This window comes from Cladophialophora yegresii (assembly GCF_000585515.1).
Source record: "Cladophialophora yegresii CBS 114405 chromosome Unknown aczIN-supercont1.4, whole genome shotgun sequence".
NCBI lineage: Eukaryota > Fungi > Ascomycota > Eurotiomycetes > Chaetothyriales > Herpotrichiellaceae > Cladophialophora > Cladophialophora yegresii.
The window spans coordinates 3,724,835-3,744,194 of NW_006913048.1; the positions used below are offsets into that span (position 1 = coordinate 3,724,835).

The window sequence follows — 19,360 nt, forward strand, 5'->3', positions numbered from 1 at the left end:
CCGGCAAATCCATCACTGCTGCCGTCCGGAAGACTTCACCTTCATCAAATCATCTGCCTCGCTTCTGGTCATATCCGACAGCTCTTCTTCATCCTTGCCGATGAACCCGATGTTTCCCGTCCTTATCTTGTACCACAACTCCCCTCTATTCTCGCCAAGCTGTCCCTGGAATAGCTTCTCCTTGAACTCGCGCAAGGCCTCGTTGTAGTAGTTTGGCACTTCCATCCCGATCGTCTCGTTTCGGATCGTGCCCAAGCTTTCCAAAACCTTGTCGTAGTTCTTGTGTCCATAGTCCTTCCTCACGAGATCCTCTATGATCTGCTGCATCTGCTTGACCGCTTCTTTAATGATGGCCATGTCAGCTGTGGTTTTGAAAACATCTTTGAACTCGGGAACTGCGTTATTTGGGTTGATGTGTGTCTTCCCCTGCTCGACCGGTCGCTCTTTGCGCAGCAACTTTTCCACGTCGAGTCCAGAAAGTGGCTTGTCGGCCTCACGATCGCGAGTTCTTATTCTTCCCTTCTTCCGCTTATCCACCTTCTTGACATCTGCTGCGTCTTTCAGATTCTGCAGCACTGCGTTCGCTCGTTCCACAACAGCAGCGGGCGGCCTCTGCATGAGTTCATACACTTCTTTTCTCTTTGGTAACTCCTTGCTCTTCTTCGGGTCGTTGGCATTGATTGCACGGTCTTTGATAGCATCCTCGATGGTATGAAGGAGAGGTGAGAATGTGTCATCGATGGCCATCATTTCTTCGCCGCCCTCATCGTCCACAAGCATCATATTGTCCACGAAATCGCTCATGGTGTCAAGCAGCTTTTTCGAGGGTAGATTGCGATGTTCTGTGAGTGCTTTTCCCGACACAGTCAGGATCTTGTCAAGTGGTGGAAACCTGTACGACCGAACGTCCTCCGCAAATGGCAAGACATTCTCAACCAGGCCTTCAAAATCGCCTTCCACTAGTGGTGAGAGCACGGTAAGAACTGGCTCAGCTGCATCTTTCTTTACCAGGCGGCCAATTGCGACCGAGCCGAGTTCGAAAAGCGAGTGGATGAGTGAGGACAAAGCCATAGCGGCTCTATCATTGCCTTTCTGTGCCACAATGATGTTTGCATTATCCATAAGCATGTACCGCTCCATATTGTCCGCAGGAATGAATCCCATTATGTCGTAGGCAGCTTCCGTCTCGTATTTTGTGATATTCTGTTCTGATTCGGCAATTGACACGGCTGTTCGTCCATATTCATAGCCTTTGGCCAGTTCATCACGTTCCAGTACCTTCGTACCACCCTCGTACTCGTCACCGTTGACTCTGTATTTGTAGAGGTTGTGAACGCTAGACAGACCGTCGCCCTCGCCGTCTTCAGCAATGCCACTCGCTCTGCTGATGTAGGCACTCGCGGTGGGTGCCCTTCGGACAGACACTTTCATGTACCTCTCCACGTCAATGAACAAAGCTGTATCGTACTGTGTCGGGTCGCCGAGCCTCAATGAACCTTTGTATGTCGGTGTTGGGCGGACCGACTTAACGGCAGGTCTCGAAAGGTCGTCGATAGCCTCCTGCATTGTGCCAAACTGTCCACCGCTGAGCTCGACTAGCTGTTTCAAGATCCTTTCGTTCTTTGCCTTCTCTTTCGGCTTGTCCTCTTCCTTGAAGCCGTACTCAGGGTCGTCGAAGTCAACGCCCAATAAAGTCAAGTCGATGTTATTGTCTTTGAACTGCTGGGCAACCTGATCAAGGTCATCCTCGTCGATGTGGCTCCCCGTAGCATTTGTGACAACAAAAATCCTCTTCTTGTACTTCAAGTGCTTACAGTGTCGACTGATCATGTCTACTCCAAGAATGATTGCGGAAACAATGTCTCGCTCGTCCGTGTGGCTGGGCTTCAACACCTTAGGTAGATTCTGTAGGTCGGGAAGCAGGAGTTGTGTTATGGGTTGGAGCACGCTGATGTGCTTGTAGCTGTCATCCTGGTCCATCATTGAATTGTCCGTCTCGTCTGTCCCGAGCCCGAGTACGCCAACTTGCAACGTCTTGCGCCCCGTAAAGACGACTCCGGTAATCCGGTCATAAACCCACTGCAGGGACCATTCCAAATCGCTTTCTTCTCGACCATTATGCTTCTCGCCCATCGATTGGGCAACGTCGATGATATAGACAGTGGCCTCCTTGTCCGCCATCTTAGCTGGAACCTGAGCTTGAGAGATGACGTTCGAAGGATGAGGCGGCTCACAGGGGCAGACCGGGAGTCGCTATAGCGGATGAAGCAAGAGAGGAAATCCGACGGTACCAGGGCCGAAATACATCACGGACTTGGCGCGTCGTCGACTTGGCTTTGAGGTGAAGCGGAAGTGTGAGGCTGCATGGAGTGGGAGATGGAAATGTGGTCAGGCACATTCAGGCACCCAGTCACGAACTTACCGCGTTATCACGTGAGCAGCGGCTGTACCACGCGCATTCTCTGGCCAGGTTGAGCGGATGAGCTGAGGAACAATGCAAACCGAAGTCCTAAGTATGTAGGTAGTCCGCTACTCAGTGCATACTAGGTAATGCCGGTTCGAGGCACGCCACAACCTCATTGTAGATGGCAATTCTGACGGACGAGGCCGTTGGGAATGAGAGAAACACAAGTTCACACCTTGCTCGACATTCTAGGTCTGTCCGTTGTCCGTTTTAAATATATTCAAAATCGCTAGACTTCTGCAGATTTGTTCATCCTCTAACTACCACCAGTCACCCTGGTCTTTCATGGCAGCCGCAACCTTGCTGAAGCCAGCAATGTTGCCACCAGCGACCAAGCTGGGGAACTCACCCTCCTTGGGCGTAACATACGTCTTTGCGGTCTGTAAGCAATTCTCGAAACAGTTCTCCATGATCTGCTTCAGCTTCTCGTCCACCTCCTCCGCCGTCCACTTGATGCGTGCCGAGTTTTGGGCCATCTCCAGACCTGACACGGCCACGCCGCCCGCGTTCGCGGCCTTACCAGGCGCGTACCAGATCCACTTCTCGCTCTTGCTGTCTCGTGCAGACTCGAAGGTATCGATCGCCTCTTGAGTGCAGCCCATGTTGCTTCCTTCCGCGATGTATTTGCATCCAGCCTTGATCAGGCCTTCAGCTTCTTCCTTAGAGACTTCGTTCTGCGTAGCCGATGGTAGAGCAACATCTACGTTGCCAACATGCAGCCAGGGCCGCACTCCGTCCATGTATTTCACCTTGTCGCTGAATGCGGATGTACTGGCAGCCTCGGACAGTGCTTTCCGGTCCAGCTTGAGCTTCGCAATGGCTTCGATCAGCTCTCCGTCGATGCCCTTGTCGCTTGTCGCAATGATGGAGCCCTTACTGTCGCTGAGAGAGAGGACCGTGCCGCCGAGTTCGATCACTTTGAGAGCGGCGAATTGGGCGACATTGCCAGAGCCCGAGATGGCCACCTTCTTGCCAGAGAAGGACTCGGCGCCACCGGAGGCGTATTTAATCATATGGTCGACATACTGTTGGGTCATCAGCTGCGACACTCTATCAAGACATCCGAATCACCCACATAGACAAGTCCGTAGCCGGTCGCTTCAGGTCGAATCAGAGAGCCGCCCCAGCTGCCTGCGCTCCGTTAGTGCTTTTCCAACCACTCTTTGCCGCGCACGCCATCGACTTGCCTCCTTTTCCAGTGAGAATGCCCTCCCACAGTTTTGTCTGTTTCTTGTACTGTCCGAACATATAGCCGACTTCTCTTGAGCCAACACCGATGTCACCAGCTATCCACAGGGTCAGCTTGCTGAATCGAGAAACTGGTCGCGTGAGGCCTACCGGGAACATCTGTGTCCGCGCCGATGTGTTTCCCCAGCTCAGACATAAAAGCCTGGCAAAACCGTCGAATCTCGTTTTCTGACTTGCCCTTGGGATCAAAATCCGCGCCACCCTTGCCACCTCCCATGTTCAAGCCAGTCAACGCATTCTTGAAAATCTGCTCGAAGCCCAAAAACTTCAAGACCGAGAGGTTCACAGTGGGGTGGAACCGGAGACCACCTTTGTAGGGGCCTAGAGCGGAGTTGAATTGGACGCGGTAGCCACGATTGACTTGGAGCTCGCCCTTATCATCTTCCCAGGCGACACGGAATTGAATGATCCTCTCCGGGATTGCGGCAACCTTCAGCGCTTTCCTGTATTCTGGATTCTGCTCGAAGAGCGACGAATTCTCCAGCGTTGAGGAAAGCTCCTTGTAGGCCTGCTCAAACTCGGGCTCTGAGGGGAGGTTGGACATTTTGGCCGCGTTGTAAGGATTGTTTCGTAAATGAAATGATTGGGTGTCTGCAGATATCGGCGCTGGCAAGATGAAGGGATTGTGAAGGGGATTTTCGGGATATATCGCTCTGAAAGACAGTGGAAAAGAAAACCCTGAGGCTTTTACCAGGCGTGATGGAGCTTTTTGCTTCTGCGATTCACCCGCCTGGCCGAGCTTCGCATTACTCTCGAATGGGATACGTCAACAACTCCGGACTGGATGGGTGACGACACCTGAAGCAATCATGATGCATGTGCATCTGCCAGGGCGCAGCCAGTACAACAGACCGCTTATCATGTTCCGGGATTGGAGAGGCTCAAACGAACAGCGAGAAGGCACTCGCACCCATCGTATCGAAACCTTTCCTTTGGAGTTGGTGTTGACAAAATCTTAGGACACAAATAGAGTCACGCCCTTAATTGGTTCGATAAGGGCGGGGTGTTTTGATAGACCTGTGGTGGGGATAGTTTCATAGTGCTGATGACGATGAGTATGGCGTACTCCGTACATGATTGCATGACAGAATCTAAGCTCTTGCGCCTATCCAGGTCGAGCTGCGCGGCGAGCCTCCAAGTCTCTTGGCTGGGTGCAGATTCTGGAGATCCGATGTCGCTTTCCTCTGTGCCGTATGGAGTGGAGTGCAAAGCTTTTTGACGGAAGAGGAGTTCAGTCCAGACTCATTCCGCCACCAAAAGCAACACCTTTCACAAGGACGCAATCAGCCGGTCGGTGCGCTGGTGACAATGGCATACGAGTCAAGATATCGGCGAACAAAAGCACAATAGCTAAGCGCCAAAGCATCCCACGCCCAGGTGACTCGAACCCGGCTCCGTTGCAGCTGTACCCTTGGAAGTCAGGAATAACGGTCATTTGCAATAGAATTTGTCCTGGGAAGTTCTCTGGCTGCGGGAGAACACCAGTTCGACTTTAGCAGCAGGAGTCGAGATCAGTCTCCTACACAGTGCAAACCCTTCACGTTTAGAAAAAGCCCAGGACGCAAAGGTAGACTGTAAAACCCGGGTGCAATGGTAGAGCGGGGAGCATTGCGACCGTCCGGCGGCAGCCTCGTCCTCCGCTTGCCCTCCGAGGTTGAGTCATATCCACAGCAAAGCCTCAGTTGGTGAAGGGTTCAACACGCCAAAAGCAACTCTAGACCACAAAACACGAGACTTAGTCGGCTTCTTTGATCTGAGTTTCTCACCTGCATGAGTGTCTTTCAAGAAAGCTTTTCGGAAAACCGCTTAGCCCAGAACACTACATTGCAGCCGAAGCACTATGTCCAAACCGAGTCCTCCGTTTTCTATCGTCCGCGTGCGAAATGCCACCCAATTGGCAGATATCATCTCCCTCTTCTACGCATATGCCGCTTCGTTAGGTATCGACCTAGCTTTCCAGAACTTTGATGGTGAAATGGCGAGCATGCCGGGAAGGTACTCGCCACCCGAGGGTGAACTTTTGCTTGCCCGAGACGAGGCTGGACAGGCCATTGGATGTGTCGGATTGCGCCCCCTACCGTCCACAGAGCGGGGAGCAAGGGTCTGCGAGATGAAGCGGCTGTACGTATCGCCTGCAGGGAGAGGGAGTGGTGTCGGAAAAGCGCTGGCCTCGACAATCATCGCGGCGGCGGAGGAGCTGGGATATAGTGAGATGAGGCTCGACACACTACCCAGTATGGTTGCTGCGCTGAACATGTACCGAGCTATTGGATTCGAGGACATTCCCGCGTATTATGAGACGCCCTTGGAAGGAACACATTTTCTGGCACTGAAGCTTCCCATGCAAAAGGCTGGTGCCGTGGCGGCGTCGCGGGATTCGGGTACGGACACAACATGAAGACGGTTCGCCGTGTCTCCGATGCACAGAACGCCCCTTGCAAAGCTCATACCTTTATTTCAAGGCAACTGCGTTCTTCTGCTCCCACCTTCTCACTGCACCAAGAGCTGCCGTGATCTTCATTCCGAGTCGAGCATCGAGCTCATATTTCTCCCAACCTTTGGCCTTCTCCAAGTACCCCTTGACTTCTTGCACTAGCTTTGCATCGTGCTTGAGATCCGCGGCAGGCATCTGTTCTGCAGGATCGCGAACGAACTTACTTCCATGTTGCCGGACGTAACCTGTTCTTTGCATCCAGAGGTTGACAGCCATTTCATAATGGGCCGTTGGCGCCATCCAGTCGTCTTTGTTGCCACCTTTGAACTCGTATGCCGTTTGGTGAAGCAGCTTCTTTTTCAAAACCTCTTGCGAGTCATCGTGCCGGCGCAAATTTCTGAAAATGACAGCCCTCAGGACGTCGAGAATGGCATACTCATCTATGTCCTCATCCTTCCAGTGCGGCGTCGTCTCCGACCAGGCTAGATTGTCTAAGGAGTTCTGCAGCTGTGTTTCATTCATTTTCTTGAAGCCGTTCCAGAAGAAGATCATCTCCTCAAGCGGACTGACCCCAACTGCGTCGACCATTTTGCAACCCCATCTTGTTGCACGCTCTTCCCACTTGGAGATCTTGCGCATAACAAACATATCGAAGGGCAGCTGTCGCCCCATCATCTTCTTCTTTCCGACCTTGGTAGGGGCAGTCTTGAATAGCTCTTCCGCCAGTTTCGCATGTTTCTCCTTGTCTTCGGCGGATAGGGACTTGTCGTGCCGGTAAAGGCCAAGGTGTGCAGAAGCTGCAATGTAATAATACAAGGCACGAGACCAAGCATTGAGGTCAACACAGGCTAGCATGGAATCAGCACACAATTGATATTTGTGAGCGTTCATGGCGCTTAAACTCTTCTCGAACATATGCAGCGCTTCGATCTGCTTGAGCTGGCTCTTGCCTGGACGGGCGAGGATGGCCAAGGCCTTGTCGAGGTTTCTCTTTGATGCCTCTGTTCGTGCTTCCTCCACAATCCAGAGATGACTGTTGGGGTATCGTCTTCGCATTTCCAAGAGGAGGTTCTCAAGACGTTTCGCAGGATAGCCCTCCACATCGTCGGGTCTCGAGGCATCCGTGTCGGAGACAATGTCGCAGAAACCGACTATACCATTGTACCAGCCGAAGAGAATCAGACTGGCCATGCCACCATTGACGTTGGAGAACCTGCTGGCTTGCCACAACATCCGGATACCTCGTTCACGGTCCCCACGGAATCCCACAATGTACAGAAGCTTGGTGAAGGCCGGAGGAATGATGGAAATCAGGAGGTTCAGGAGCCCGGACATAAGATTCGTACCGGAGTGAATGAACACGTCAAGAGGATTGGAAAAGACATCGGACTCTGGCCCTTCGATGAGCAATCCTGAAGTTATTGTTGTCGATCTCTTCAGCATGCCCTCGGAGTGCAGTTCGCTTGAGGGGTGCGAGAGATTCATCTGCTCGATCTTGATATCGAGTTCGGTCCGGGCGTCATCTTCCACATCCGTGTCTAGGTGCCCTGTGTAGCCTTCTGTCACTACGTTGCTGTCGTCCACTTCATGAAATTCGTCGTCAGAATCTTCTTTCTCTGCCGCACCAGCAGTTTCAGCATGCCTCAGAGCAGAGGGATGAGCCGGCTGGACTGACTGTGGTGCAGTAGCTTCAACCCGTTCCTGCGTCGATCGCTCGGACCTGCCAGAATCAGATGACGGAAGGCTCTCGATTGACTGATCTCGGGACAAGCTGCTTGCAGGTCGCTTCTTCATAAAGTTTGCCTCCATCTGTACAATGCTGTCCAGGGTGATATATGCTTTCCTGAGCTTGTAGAAGCCCCGTATGGATTCAGTCAGACTCTCATTGAGAACGGCCACGACGGCGGACATTATCTGAGCTTCTGCTTGGCACAGGACGAATTCGGTGCCTTTGTCGTAGATGGTGGAATTGAATGACCGAGAGTCGTGCTGTGCCTTTGAATGACTTGCCGAAGCGCTTGACTCGGCTTCGTACAGCATCTCGGAGGCCTCTTTCATAAATTCCTGCTCGAAGCCCAAAGCGGCCCTCATGAATGCCAACGTCCCCTTGGCCAGTTTGTGGAAGGATGAATTGCCTTCAGCCAGCCCCTTTTCAGCGCCCTTGATGTCGTCGTCCATGATAAGCTCAACAGCTCGCATAGCTGCTTCCAAATTTTGAGATTCCTCTAGCGAATCCAGGCTCTGGCTCGAGGCGTTTAGAGACGCCCGTCCCCGATCGAACCATCGTCCAACCCTGTGCATGTTGATTCTGGCGGCGAAATTACGAAGGAAACCGGCAAAAAGGTGTGCAGGTCTTTAGTGTCTAGCGGTCACCTAGCCAGCACATGTTCAAAAAATCCAAAATACCTATTAGTGGGAAGGGTCTTCAATGCTTAGAACCAGAAATGAGAGTGAAAGGCACGGGTCAGCTTGAGGATCGAAAACCAGGCATCTGGATCAAGTTGTTCCAGCCCCCACGTGCTCATGCATTTCACACGGCTTAGCCCTCCAAAGATCTTTCGATGACGATACAGAGAAGCTCGCTGTGGAGTTTCCGGTATGCCCGCAATGCTGCATCGCGTGCCCCTGTGCTTGTGCTCTTGGGCCCGTGATGGATTAGGCGCACTCCTAACCCAAATACCGGGTTGCCCAATGAAGTGCCTAATAGCTCAAACACAGTAAAGCTAAGCGTGCAGCTTTCCCGAGCCACTCATCGTTAGTCCTGCGCCTACGGGTGCGTAGTGGCCTTAGGTACGCAGGCACCAACACCGCCTGCGCATTCAATCCAGGTTCGTTGTCACCGCTCTGTAATTGTCCAGCTCTTCAAGTCAATTCCACACTCCGCTCTCACCAACGTCTTCCGATCCGTCAAGAAGTGTTCCTGCCGAGAGCTCCATTGCAACGCAGTGCCCACCATCCTGCTTCTCGGCTCCCCGGACCGTGTCAATTCGCACCACGATTACGTCCACGTTTCATTGAGTAGTCCGACATGTCCAATCCACCAACCGCAAAGATGCAGCCCACCGAGCCAGCGAAGACAGAAGTAGATCCGGCGAAAGCCTCCAAGACGGCTACAACCCAGCCACCGGCAATGCTGGAAGAAGACGACGAGTTCGAGGATTTCCCCGTCGAAGGTATGCGGAGCTCGTGGGGGTTTCCTTAGAGAAGGACGCAGATATCTGATGGCGTGCAGACTGGTCGCAAGAAGATACCGAAGTCCCAGGCGGAACCACACATCTCTGGGAAGAGAGTTGGGATGACGACGATGAGAATGAAGATTTCAGCAAGCAATTGAAGTACGTGCGAAACAACTAGTGGCTTCGTGCCATGAGGGAAACTGACCAGTTTGCAGGGAGGAGCTTAAGAAAGTCGAAGCGAACAAATAGATTATCAGTATCGAAGCGTTGCATTCAAGGGTGTCCGGGTTCACGAAGGAGCGACAAGGCAATAAAATTGATATTTTCATCTACGACCTGCAGAAGAGAAGACCGTCATACAACAGCCACTTGCTTGTTCTCGGGCTCTGTCACAAGTTCGGCTTTGCGACGCCGCTTGCTTGGAATCTGAATCAATCATGCCCGTCCCAATATCGAAGACGTACTCTACTTACTGGACAGAGCCGACACACCAGGCAAATCTTTACCCTCAAGCAGCTCCAGGCTCGCACCGCCGCCAGTTGAGACGTGGCTCAGCTTGTCTTCGACCCCATATTTCGCTGCAACGGTGGCCGTATCCCCTCCGCCGATGATGACGATTTTCCCGTTCTCAGCTGCGGTAACCGCCGCATCCAGAGTCTTTTCGGTACCATTGGCGAACTTGTCGAATTCGAAAACACCAGGAGGGCCGTTCCACAAGATTGTTTGTGCCTCGTCAATAGCTTGTTTGTACAGCTCAATGCTCTTGTCGCCACAATCAAGACCCATCCAACCGTCTGGAATACCCTCCGCATCTGTAGCAGTGCCGGTCTGAGCATCCTTGTCGAACTTGTCCGCGGTAATGTAGTCAACAGGTAGGACAATCTTGACATTGTTCTTCTTGGCCTTCTCCGTCAATTCAGCAACCTTCTCACTTCCGGGTTGGTCGAACAAGCTGTTCCCGATCTTGACGCCTTCCAAAGTCTTCTTGAATGTGAAAGCCATACCACCGCAGACGATCAGGCTATTGACTTTGCCAAGCAGGTTGTCAATCAACTGAATCTTGTCCGACACTTTGGCGCCGCCGAGGATTGCGAGGAAAGGCCGCTTCGGGTTCTCGAGAGCTTGAGCAAAGTAGTCGAGTTCCTTCTTCATCAGGAAGCCTGCGGCCTTCTGAGGTAGGTCCACGCCGACCATCGAGCTGTGAGCACGGTGAGCCGTTCCGAAGGCATCGTTGATGTAGACATCGCCCAAAGCCGTCAAACCCTGGCGAAACTTGGCTACAGCATCCTTGTCTGCCTTCACCTTCTTGCCTTCAGCGTCTTTGGAGCTTCCCTCCTCTTCAGCATGGAAGCGGAGATTCTCCAGCAGAATGACCTGGCCTCCGCTGGCCTTGTTCACCGTCTCTTCCACCTCAGGCCCAATGCAGTCGTCTGTGAAGATCACACTCTTGCCGAGGAGCTTCTCAAGCTCCGGCACGACGGGCTTCAAGCTGTATTTGGCGTTCTTTTTCCCATCCGGCCGACCGAGGTGGGACATGAGGATGACAGCTTTGGCGCCGTGGTCGATGGCATGTTTGATGGTAGGAAGTGCGCCGACTATCCTCTGGGGATTCGTCACATGGTTCTCGTTATCAAGAGGGACGTTGAAGTCGACTCGGATCAAGACGCGCTTGTCTTTCAGGTCGACGTCGGTGATGGAGAGCTTGTTTGAGAGAGACATGGTGGATTCCGCAGCTACGGGTGGGGTATGGCTGAAGAACAATAGAAAGAAAGTACCGTAAAGAGCAAAAGTGACTCAGATGAGCATTGAACGCTGAGTAGAAATTTGATCCCCTCTTCAACTTCTCGGAGCCACGGAGGGGTGAAATCGGGTGCGGGCAACAGCATGAGGAAACTGGTGGGGTGAGTGGGTGATGAACAGAGCATTTCGGAATCCGACGTCACCGCCCACGGCGGTCGCAGCCTTCTGTTAGTCAGCTCCCTCTGAGCGATCCTGCATCTTTCGCCTATGCTGGCAAACCCTGCATACTTACTGCGCGCGAGCCACGGCTGCTACCAGACCTGATCAGAGGAGGCCAAAAGTCTTGGGCAGTCTTGTATCAAGCACTAATGAGACATGCGAGTGGGAGACCGCCAGTCCGAGGTGTTTTCCCGCATGATTACTGCTCTCTGGCGATGACAATTATTTGAGGGGTACTCGTAGATATAAATCCATCGGGACTGAGGAAGAGAATATCTCTCTAAGATCGCCTCATCGAGCCCAGAACTCGGCGCAATGCGGCGTGCATAATGATACGGAGTGCGAGTGTTGTCCATGCTGACAGGTGGGATGATGATCATGCGGACTTCCGCCAGACCCTGAGACAGAGTCGAGACACAGCCTTCTCCTCCCCACCAGCCACTCACTGAGCGCTTCCCACCGCCGATACCTCTGGTGCCTCTACAATCATTAATACAGAAGACTCAAATCTGGTCATCAGTTACACGAGACTACACACCTACAATCGCGCCGTTCGACGTCCTTTCCGTGGCCTCGTAGCGAGATCAACTCCACCTGGCGCCCTGTGCAGTGCTGCCTGCGCGGCCCGATTTTAAGTCCCTGGCGTCACTGACACATTTCATTGACCTCATAGCCTTGATCAACGAGAACTCCTCCTTCCTTTCTTTCCATTTTACTCCGTCTTCCTTTTGATTTCCTCTTTTCACAATGCTGGAAACATCAAGGCGGAAATCCCTTGCCTGGTTGAACAGTCGTTACATATATGGAAGAATCGTCAGTGTTTCTCTTTGTAAGACCTCGTCTGCATGCTGACTGTTCGACAGCCATTATTACACGCCCTCATTTTCCTCGTCGAGTTAGCAATGGCTGCCCGACTTATCTCCAAGTTCAACTCCTACTATGCACAGCGACCTGTGCTTACGACCATGATCACGAATGCGGTACGTGAGATGCGGCATGATGGTCGGACAGAGGTTGACAGTACCAGGTTCTTGGTGGAATTGCAGACACAGTTGCACAGTCGATAACCGCATTCCGAGCGAGACAAGCAATGTTTCCTAGCACGACCGATTCAAGATACCTCATCTCCTCCGGCGTCGAACTCGAGGACCTCAACGAGAAGCCGGCAACCCTGTCTCCTGACCTGGCTCCCCGTAGAATCGGGCCTCAGCCTTTCGATTTCGAACGCCTGACTCGCTTCATGTCGTACGGTTTCATCATGGCGCCCCTCCAGTTCTTGTGGTTTGGTCGACTCACGAAATGGTTTCCGATCGGACCCAAAAACGGGAACACTCAAGCATTGAAGAGGGTTGCCATGGATCAGCTTATCTTCGCTCCTGTCGGTCTTTCTTGCTTCTTCACGTTCATGACGGTCACGGAAGGTGGAGGGAGAAAAGAGGTTGCGACAAAATTCAAGGACATCTATCTCCCTACGCTGAGGGCAAACTACATTCTCTGGCCTGCGGTTCAGATCATCAACTTTCGGGTCATGCCTCTTCAATTTCAAATCCCGTTTGTCAGTACGATAGGGATTGCCTGGACAGCATATCTAAGTTTGACCAACTCGAGCGAGGACGAGGCACAAGGGCTTTAGTGATGGCGTTCGGAAATGTCAGCTTTATCAGCGAGTAAATACCCGGCAATTGGGATCGCGGCGTCCAAGGTGGAATGGTCACCATGAAACGTACACAGCCGGGGCGCGAGCTCATCAACTGCAACAGAATATTATTACTCGTTCACCTCGGTCATCACTGAAACGTCCTACACTACCGGCCCTGGCGCTCGCAAGATCATTCGTAACTGCAGTCTTACAAGTTGCCGTACCAGCGCTGCGTTCGTGGCCTCATACGGACTCTAATTTTGAATTTATTGCTCCTTTCCAGCTGGACTCCCAAAGGGCGCAGTCGGTCTGAAGACATAAAGCTCGCCGCTGCCTGTCCCTGTCGACAATCGGCTGGAAACGTGCCTACCGGTCTCGTTTACATGCCATTTCCGATGATCGTCTCATTCCTAGCCTTGAGGAATTCACGAATGGGGTTCTGATTGTGGGAAACAAATACAAATCGGTAATCCATCAACACGGATGAGGAGATGGACGTCCGGGGCCTAGCGAATCTGATGGCCATGAGCCGCCAAAGAGGCAGATAACGATGTTTAGCAGTCCAAGCTCCCAGAGACATGCGGGGGTACATTGCAGCCTTTCCTTATTCACATCAGCAGGCGCCTTAACGAGGTCGGTCATTGGAAGAACGCTATTTAACACCTCGTCCCGGGTGATTCACACATATCTTGCAAGCACATACCTAGGGCGTTAACCCAGCGGGAGGAGGCCGGTAGCTTGTGGCGCGCTGGGTGTTGGCAGTCACAGTATGAAGGGATCATTCGTAGCACATGGATGGATGCAGCTATGCCATTGAAGCCATCACCGCCATCAAAGCCCTCCAAGTTTCTTTCCTTGACTTCCTTGTCAAATTCTACACAGACTCCTTGACAAGACTCCACCACCCCGAACTGCGCCTATGAACTTCTAATTGCCGAAATGGCCGCGGGCAAGTGACCCTGAGGTCGCCCGAACCACCCGACTTGATGCTGAGATCTTAACTCGCTTCATAGCAAGTTCTCCCCTTTCTCCGCCTTCATCTGCCCGTACTTCTTCAACCGAATAGCCTGAACCTTGATGAAGCCGCCGGTTTCAACAGGCTCGAAGCTGCCGATCTCGTCCATGCTGGACTCGCTCTCGTCGTACAACTTCTCGGTCTGCGATGACCGGCCCATGACGATGCAGTTGCCCTTGTACAGACGGATGCGGACCTGGCCGTTCACGCTCTTTTGAGACTCGATGACGCTTGCTTCCAGGAACTCGCGCTCAGGGGAGAAGTACAAGCCGTTATACAACACGCGGGACCAGCCAATTGTGACGAACTGGTCGCGCAAGGCCCGGATTTCGCGGTCGAGCGTCAGGCCCTCGATGTCGATATGGGCAGCGCGGAGGATCGTGAGACCGGGGGTTTCGTAGCAGCCACGGCTCTTCAATCCGATGAAACGGTTCTCGACAATGTCGATGCGGCCGACGCCGTGTTTGCGAGCGAGCGCATTGGCGGCCAAGAACAGCTCGGTGGGATCTGTCTTTGTGCCTTGCGAGGGCGAGCTGATCTTCACGGGCAGACCTTTCTCGAAGTCGATCGTGACATCCTCGGCTTCGTTGGGGGCCGAGAGGATCGGATCGGCGGTCAGCTTCCACATGTCTGATGGTGGCGAGGTGTTTGGGTCTTCCAGGATGCCTGCCTCGTAGCTGCAGTGTGCTAGATTCTCGTCCATGCTCCAAGGCTTCGACTTTGTCGACGTAACTGGAATTCCCGTTTTCGCAGCATAGTCTAGCAGATCGTTTCGACCCTTGAACGTCTCATAAAACTCAGGAATGCGCCAGGGCGCAATGACCTGGATAGAAGGTTGGAGGGCATAGAAGGCGAGTTCAAATCGAACTTGGTCATTGCCCTTGCCTGTGCAGCCGTGGGAGATAAACTGACAGCCTTCCTTCTGGGCAACCTTGACCTGAGCGCGAGCGATGACGGGGCGTGCAAGAGATGTCCCCAGCAGGTACACGTTCTCGTATGAGGCGTTGCATTGAATGGCTGGGAAGCAAAGCTCGCGGACGAACTCGTCGATGACATTCTCGACTGCACGGCTGTCAGTCGCTTTTGGTCCCGTCACGGTGAGTAACACGGAGCATACTGTAGCATTGCTTTGCTCCGATCTTCAATGCCTTCTCCTTCGCAGCGTCGAAGTCCTCCTCCTGCCCAATGTTCGCCATAAAACAGATGACATCGTAGCCCTTCTCAATCAGCCAGGCCAAGATACAAGACGTATCCAAGCCACCTGAGTACTGCCAGTAAAGGTTAGTGCCTAGCCTCAGTGGTTGGCTGGTATTGCAAGAAAAAGGTGACCACTTACGGCCAGACAGACGCGTTGTTTCTCAGGCATGATGCCGTGTGACAGTAGTCGTAAGGATGAAGTCGGTGAAAGACGACGAAGTGGCCTGGCTCGTGGCGTTCGAGCAGGCCTTCTTAATTAAGCCTCAGGAAGAGCTTGGTCCCGCGAAAAATTTTCAACGTGCAGCCTCGTGAACAGGTCCCAGACCACAGACCAAAGACCACAGCGCTCAAGCGATCAAGCGATCAATCACTGGCGGTGAAATTGTGTCATATCCTGGCGAGCTGCGGGAAAAATTACAGAAAATTGTGGGGGAAACATCAGATAAGACGTAACCAATCGATAGGCTTCCCTTGCTGCTGTGGAGACTTGTTATTCCGTTTAGGGGATGCTGCATTGACTTTTCTTCTGTCCATGGAGCCTTGCTTCGTACAATAACCAAGTCAAGTTCACCGAGGAACATCGGATTTTTGGGGTGAAAGGAAGCTGGTGCGGTAGGGAAAGCTGAGGGGAAAACGTCTTGAAGCGCCGCCAAGCCAGTACTTGGGCGGCTTTGTCGTCTGTCTTGGTCCACTGGAAACGACTCCCGATACACAGCGATCCGGTAATGCTGCGGGTCATAGTGATCACCCTGTCTCGGGACTGAGACGGCGGTTATATGAATTCAAAGCAATAGAAGTGACTGACAAAGTTGGACGGGGACTTGGGCAAAGAGATGGTCAATTGGTTGGCATGTTTGGAGCGAAACTGGAAAGTTAGAGGAACGCAAGCGACGCAAGTTGGGATGCATTCTTTACTTCGACAAGATGATGCTATCCTTCGACCAAGGTGCCCAGTGTCATCTTTCTTCTTCAAGCCAAGAGCCGAACGCGTCCAGCCGGCCTCCTTCCTCATCGTCTTCGTCGTCAACATATCCCGCTTTCTTGTCGCCCGATTTCTTGAATTTCTCATTCCCTGTTGCTATATATGCTTCCAGCTGTTTCTCGTCGAACCACCGTCCATTCATGAGCTGTGTGACGTTAGCTCTAGGCCAGTGAGCAGAAGTAGGAATGGACGCACGCGCACACAGGAAGCAGCGGCTTCGGCATTCGAGAACCGCACGCTCGCAACACCCTCGTCTTCCTTGTCGAAGAGCACGACGTTTGTAACTTCGCCGAGCTTTGCGCATTCATCTCGGATGTCCTCTTTGATCTCGAGCATTGCTGATGGGTCCTCCTGTTCGATGTCAGACTGTTTCGCGGACCGCGGACATGTCTCAAACCTCCAGCTCTTGCAGAGTGAACATATGCTTCAGGATGACGACTTTATCCCATTTGGAGCTCGTCTCGTTCAGTGTCTGAGGGTCATCGTCGTCCCAATCGGTCAATTTGCTGCAGCTGATCAGCCGAGGACGTCGAATATTCTAGCTGACGTACGCATTCATCTTGGCCGTTCGCTTGATTATCTTTTTCTTGTCCTTGTTGCTCGTCTTGGCTGGCGCATCCTGTTGACTCTTATACGAGAAGTCCGCCGCCTGCACCCTCATCTTGCCAGCCGGGCCTTGTTCACCCAGCCGGAAGTCTGTGTCGTCGAGCATCTGGACAGCCAGATCGACAGATTCTGGGCGAAAATACACAACGAGCGCATCACCCTTGAACTGACCCTTGTCGTCCTCATACATCTTTATCCGTGGCTTTCCCGAGTCGATCTCTTCAGCGATGACACCGCACTTGGAGAAGACATGGTGGATTTCTTCATCGTCTGCATCGAGCGGAAGGGAGGTGACGTAGACGGCGGTATTGACTCGAGCTTTCTTCGGTTTGCTGCCGGACTGGTGCACTCTCAACGCTTGCTCCGGTGCATATTGTGGTGAACGTACCTCATCGCCATTCGGTTGTTTCCGCTTCTTCTTTTGCTGCGCAGTCGTGGTAGCATCATCGTCGACTCCTGGGACCCTGTAGATTTGGCCTTGTTGATCCAACAGTGTCTGGTCCAGCTACAACGAAGACACAACATCCAGGAGGTTAGAATCTATTCCACACCCGGCGGTTCACCGATATACATGCTTGAAGTCGGACATGTCTGGTGCTTGCGATTTGTAGCCTACCACTGGAATCCATCTTTTCAGAGCAGTGTCCCATTCGAACTCATTGCCCTCTTCGGTTTCGAGGATGAATTTGTTGTCGAGCCGTGACCACGATACGCGAGGGTCAGCATCAAAGTCGGCCGGGTCTTGAGGGAGGCCGGTTTGAACGCGCTCGGGCGGAAGATCCTCGTCGGCCATTGGGGTGGCTTTGCGAGAGCAGGTGGTTTCCACCGAAAGACTCGCAGGCAAACAACGATGTAGGAGAAACGGGCTGGGTGTGGGGAAACGTCAGCCTTGTCATGCAGCACGCAGCTTTGCCGCAGAAGTTGGCATTCTATCACCGAGCATAACTACCAATGTAGCTTCTGTTGGGTTTCGATCAACATACAGAGTCTACGATTAACAGAAGCGCGCTTAGACCTCAGCTCACTCGGGCAATCCCATTACTCAGTCCAAACATTCCCTGATGCGATGACACCGAACACCTTCATCGTGTGCTCCCAGATCTTCTCGCCAACTCCCTCGGCCTTGTACTTCTCGATCATCTTTGCCTTATGACATGTTTCTCCATCTATGTCGACCGCGTACGCACCGCTGCCGGTCTTGCCGTCCGTCCCTGTTGCGACCACGAGGTTCGGTGTACCAGCAGATGCAGCATTTGTGGGTTGATCTCCACTTCCTCGATGTGCTGGAAACCTGTGTGGAGATGCCAGGAATAGAGTCCTCTCGCCAGATTCGGCCACAGGCGTGGAAAAGACACTTAAAACAGGTCTGGAGATCCTAAACATCACCCTGCCCCAGAGAGGCACCCCTGGATTCGTGAAGGCCTTTGTCATGACCATGCCTGGGAACACGTGTACCAGGCTGAGTTTGCCCGGATGTTGCTTTGCCAAATGCTCGAAGAAAAACGTGTGCATGACGCACACGTGGGATCGGACTGTCAGCGTGCCCCAGTGTTGGGGGTCACGGATTGATATGTCGTTGACATGAAACTCTCCTTCCATGCCAGCTGCGAATACCGAGATGACATGTGCAGGCAGCTCAGATGCCAGGAGTAAAGGCAGAAGGTTGCCGATGAAGCGCATGCGGGAATAGTATAGCAGTGAAACACGGAACTCGAGTCCTTCCTTGGTGTCTGGCGAGATTATCAGCGGACATTCATCCGGTCATCCAGTCCAGGTATACGCACCTCTGCGAGGCGAGAAATTAAAGTCTCCCTGACTCATATAAAGCAGATCGATTCTGGCAGAGTCCCTCCCAACAGTTTCTGTCTCCGCTTTTGTGATCTCTGAGCAGACTTTGTCGACCTCCTCCAGCAGTGCCAGATCTCTAGCGTACACGAAGATGAACTTCCCCTCCGGACATAATCGAGAGCAGTCGGCAAGGATTTCCTCGGTTGCTTCTTTCCTGCGGCCAACAACGTATGCTCGAAAGCCTTTGCCGTGCGCGCCATTTGCCGTCGCGAAGGCGCGTAAGGTGGCCTCACCGATGCCAGAGGTGGCACCTGTAAAGACTGCTGTATAGGGACGGCCCTGAAAAAGAGCCGTATTGGCGGCTCGGATCACGTCGAGCTGAACCATGACTCTTGGCTGGCAGATGAACCTGTTGAATTTGGAATGTCGGGTTGCACCAATCAGTGTGTGTGCGAGCTCACCAGAACTCGCCACGCGGACTGCTACGTGTTATTGACATAAAAGCTTACCTTTATTGTAAGGAGCGACTCGGTGCACGGAAAAACCATGTCCATCACGCCCGGAGACATCGCTAAGGGCATTTATTGAGAAGATCGAGGATCAAGCGGACGTCGAGTGTGAAAAGGGTCGATGTAGCTATGTGCATGGCTTAGACTGATGCTGGAAAGAGCTTACGCAACCAATAGCAGCGCTTAGAGAGGCCCAATGACCCCAAACATTGGCCCCGATATGCTCTTCGTCCGACCCCCCGAGCCCGATTGCAAGCACTCTCCTGTTGGCCGACGGAGCGTGACGGAGGCCCCTTTTCCGTTGGGCGACCCGGGCCGGTGCTTTGATTTCCGGGAGCCTCAG

The 19,360-nt window shown here is 52.9% G+C and overlaps 10 protein-coding genes across 10 annotated transcripts; 3 read left to right on the forward strand and 7 right to left on the reverse strand.

Annotated features, from left to right (window-relative positions):
- Window positions 1-12: 12 nt before the first annotated feature.
- A1O7_06705 (uncharacterized protein) lies at window positions 13-2,181 on the reverse strand (the record flags this gene model as incomplete). Its single annotated transcript, XM_007760706.1, has 1 exon — window positions 13-2,181. One exon carries the CDS (start codon window positions 2,179-2,181, stop codon window positions 13-15), a length of 2,169 nt encoding a protein of 722 aa, XP_007758896.1.
- A 543-nt stretch (window positions 2,182-2,724) lies between these two features.
- A1O7_06706 (NADP-specific glutamate dehydrogenase) lies at window positions 2,725-4,256 on the reverse strand (the record flags this gene model as incomplete). The annotated part of the gene is made up of 4 exons (XM_007760707.1): window positions 2,725-3,489; window positions 3,540-3,591; window positions 3,648-3,750; window positions 3,803-4,256. 4 exons carry the CDS (start codon window positions 4,254-4,256, stop codon window positions 2,725-2,727), a joined length of 1,374 nt encoding a protein of 457 aa, XP_007758897.1.
- Window positions 4,257-5,552: 1,296 nt separating this feature from the next.
- On the forward strand, window positions 5,553-6,110 carry A1O7_06707 (carbonic anhydrase; the record flags this gene model as incomplete). Its single annotated transcript, XM_007760708.1, has 1 exon — window positions 5,553-6,110. One exon carries the CDS (start codon window positions 5,553-5,555, stop codon window positions 6,108-6,110), a length of 558 nt encoding a protein of 185 aa, XP_007758898.1.
- Window positions 6,111-6,164: 54 nt separating this feature from the next.
- On the reverse strand, window positions 6,165-8,447 carry A1O7_06708 (uncharacterized protein; the record flags this gene model as incomplete). The annotated part of the gene is made up of 1 exon (XM_007760709.1): window positions 6,165-8,447. One exon carries the CDS (start codon window positions 8,445-8,447, stop codon window positions 6,165-6,167), a length of 2,283 nt encoding a protein of 760 aa, XP_007758899.1.
- Window positions 8,448-9,198: 751 nt separating this feature from the next.
- Window positions 9,199-9,500, forward strand: A1O7_06709 (uncharacterized protein; the record flags this gene model as incomplete). Its single annotated transcript, XM_007760710.1, has 2 exons — window positions 9,199-9,319; window positions 9,379-9,500. The coding sequence occupies 2 exons, from the start codon at window positions 9,199-9,201 to the stop codon at window positions 9,498-9,500; spliced, it is 243 nt and encodes an 80-aa protein (XP_007758900.1).
- A 287-nt stretch (window positions 9,501-9,787) lies between these two features.
- A1O7_06710 (phosphoglycerate kinase) lies at window positions 9,788-11,041 on the reverse strand (the record flags this gene model as incomplete). Its single annotated transcript, XM_007760711.1, has 1 exon — window positions 9,788-11,041. The coding sequence occupies one exon, from the start codon at window positions 11,039-11,041 to the stop codon at window positions 9,788-9,790; it is 1,254 nt and encodes a 417-aa protein (XP_007758901.1).
- A 987-nt stretch (window positions 11,042-12,028) lies between these two features.
- On the forward strand, window positions 12,029-12,914 carry A1O7_06711 (uncharacterized protein; the record flags this gene model as incomplete). The annotated part of the gene is made up of 3 exons (XM_007760712.1): window positions 12,029-12,094; window positions 12,145-12,261; window positions 12,309-12,914. 3 exons carry the CDS (start codon window positions 12,029-12,031, stop codon window positions 12,912-12,914), a joined length of 789 nt encoding a protein of 262 aa, XP_007758902.1.
- Window positions 12,915-13,927: 1,013 nt separating this feature from the next.
- Window positions 13,928-15,301, reverse strand: A1O7_06712 (argininosuccinate synthase; the record flags this gene model as incomplete). The annotated part of the gene is made up of 3 exons (XM_007760713.1): window positions 13,928-14,997; window positions 15,053-15,203; window positions 15,272-15,301. 3 exons carry the CDS (start codon window positions 15,299-15,301, stop codon window positions 13,928-13,930), a joined length of 1,251 nt encoding a protein of 416 aa, XP_007758903.1.
- Window positions 15,302-16,088: 787 nt separating this feature from the next.
- On the reverse strand, window positions 16,089-17,513 carry A1O7_06713 (uncharacterized protein; the record flags this gene model as incomplete). Its single annotated transcript, XM_007760714.1, has 5 exons — window positions 16,089-16,259; window positions 16,310-16,465; window positions 16,512-16,620; window positions 16,666-17,225; window positions 17,337-17,513. The coding sequence occupies 5 exons, from the start codon at window positions 17,511-17,513 to the stop codon at window positions 16,089-16,091; spliced, it is 1,173 nt and encodes a 390-aa protein (XP_007758904.1).
- A 245-nt stretch (window positions 17,514-17,758) lies between these two features.
- On the reverse strand, window positions 17,759-18,895 carry A1O7_06714 (uncharacterized protein; the record flags this gene model as incomplete). The annotated part of the gene is made up of 2 exons (XM_007760715.1): window positions 17,759-18,450; window positions 18,505-18,895. 2 exons carry the CDS (start codon window positions 18,893-18,895, stop codon window positions 17,759-17,761), a joined length of 1,083 nt encoding a protein of 360 aa, XP_007758905.1.
- Between the last annotated feature and the right edge of the window lie 465 nt (window positions 18,896-19,360).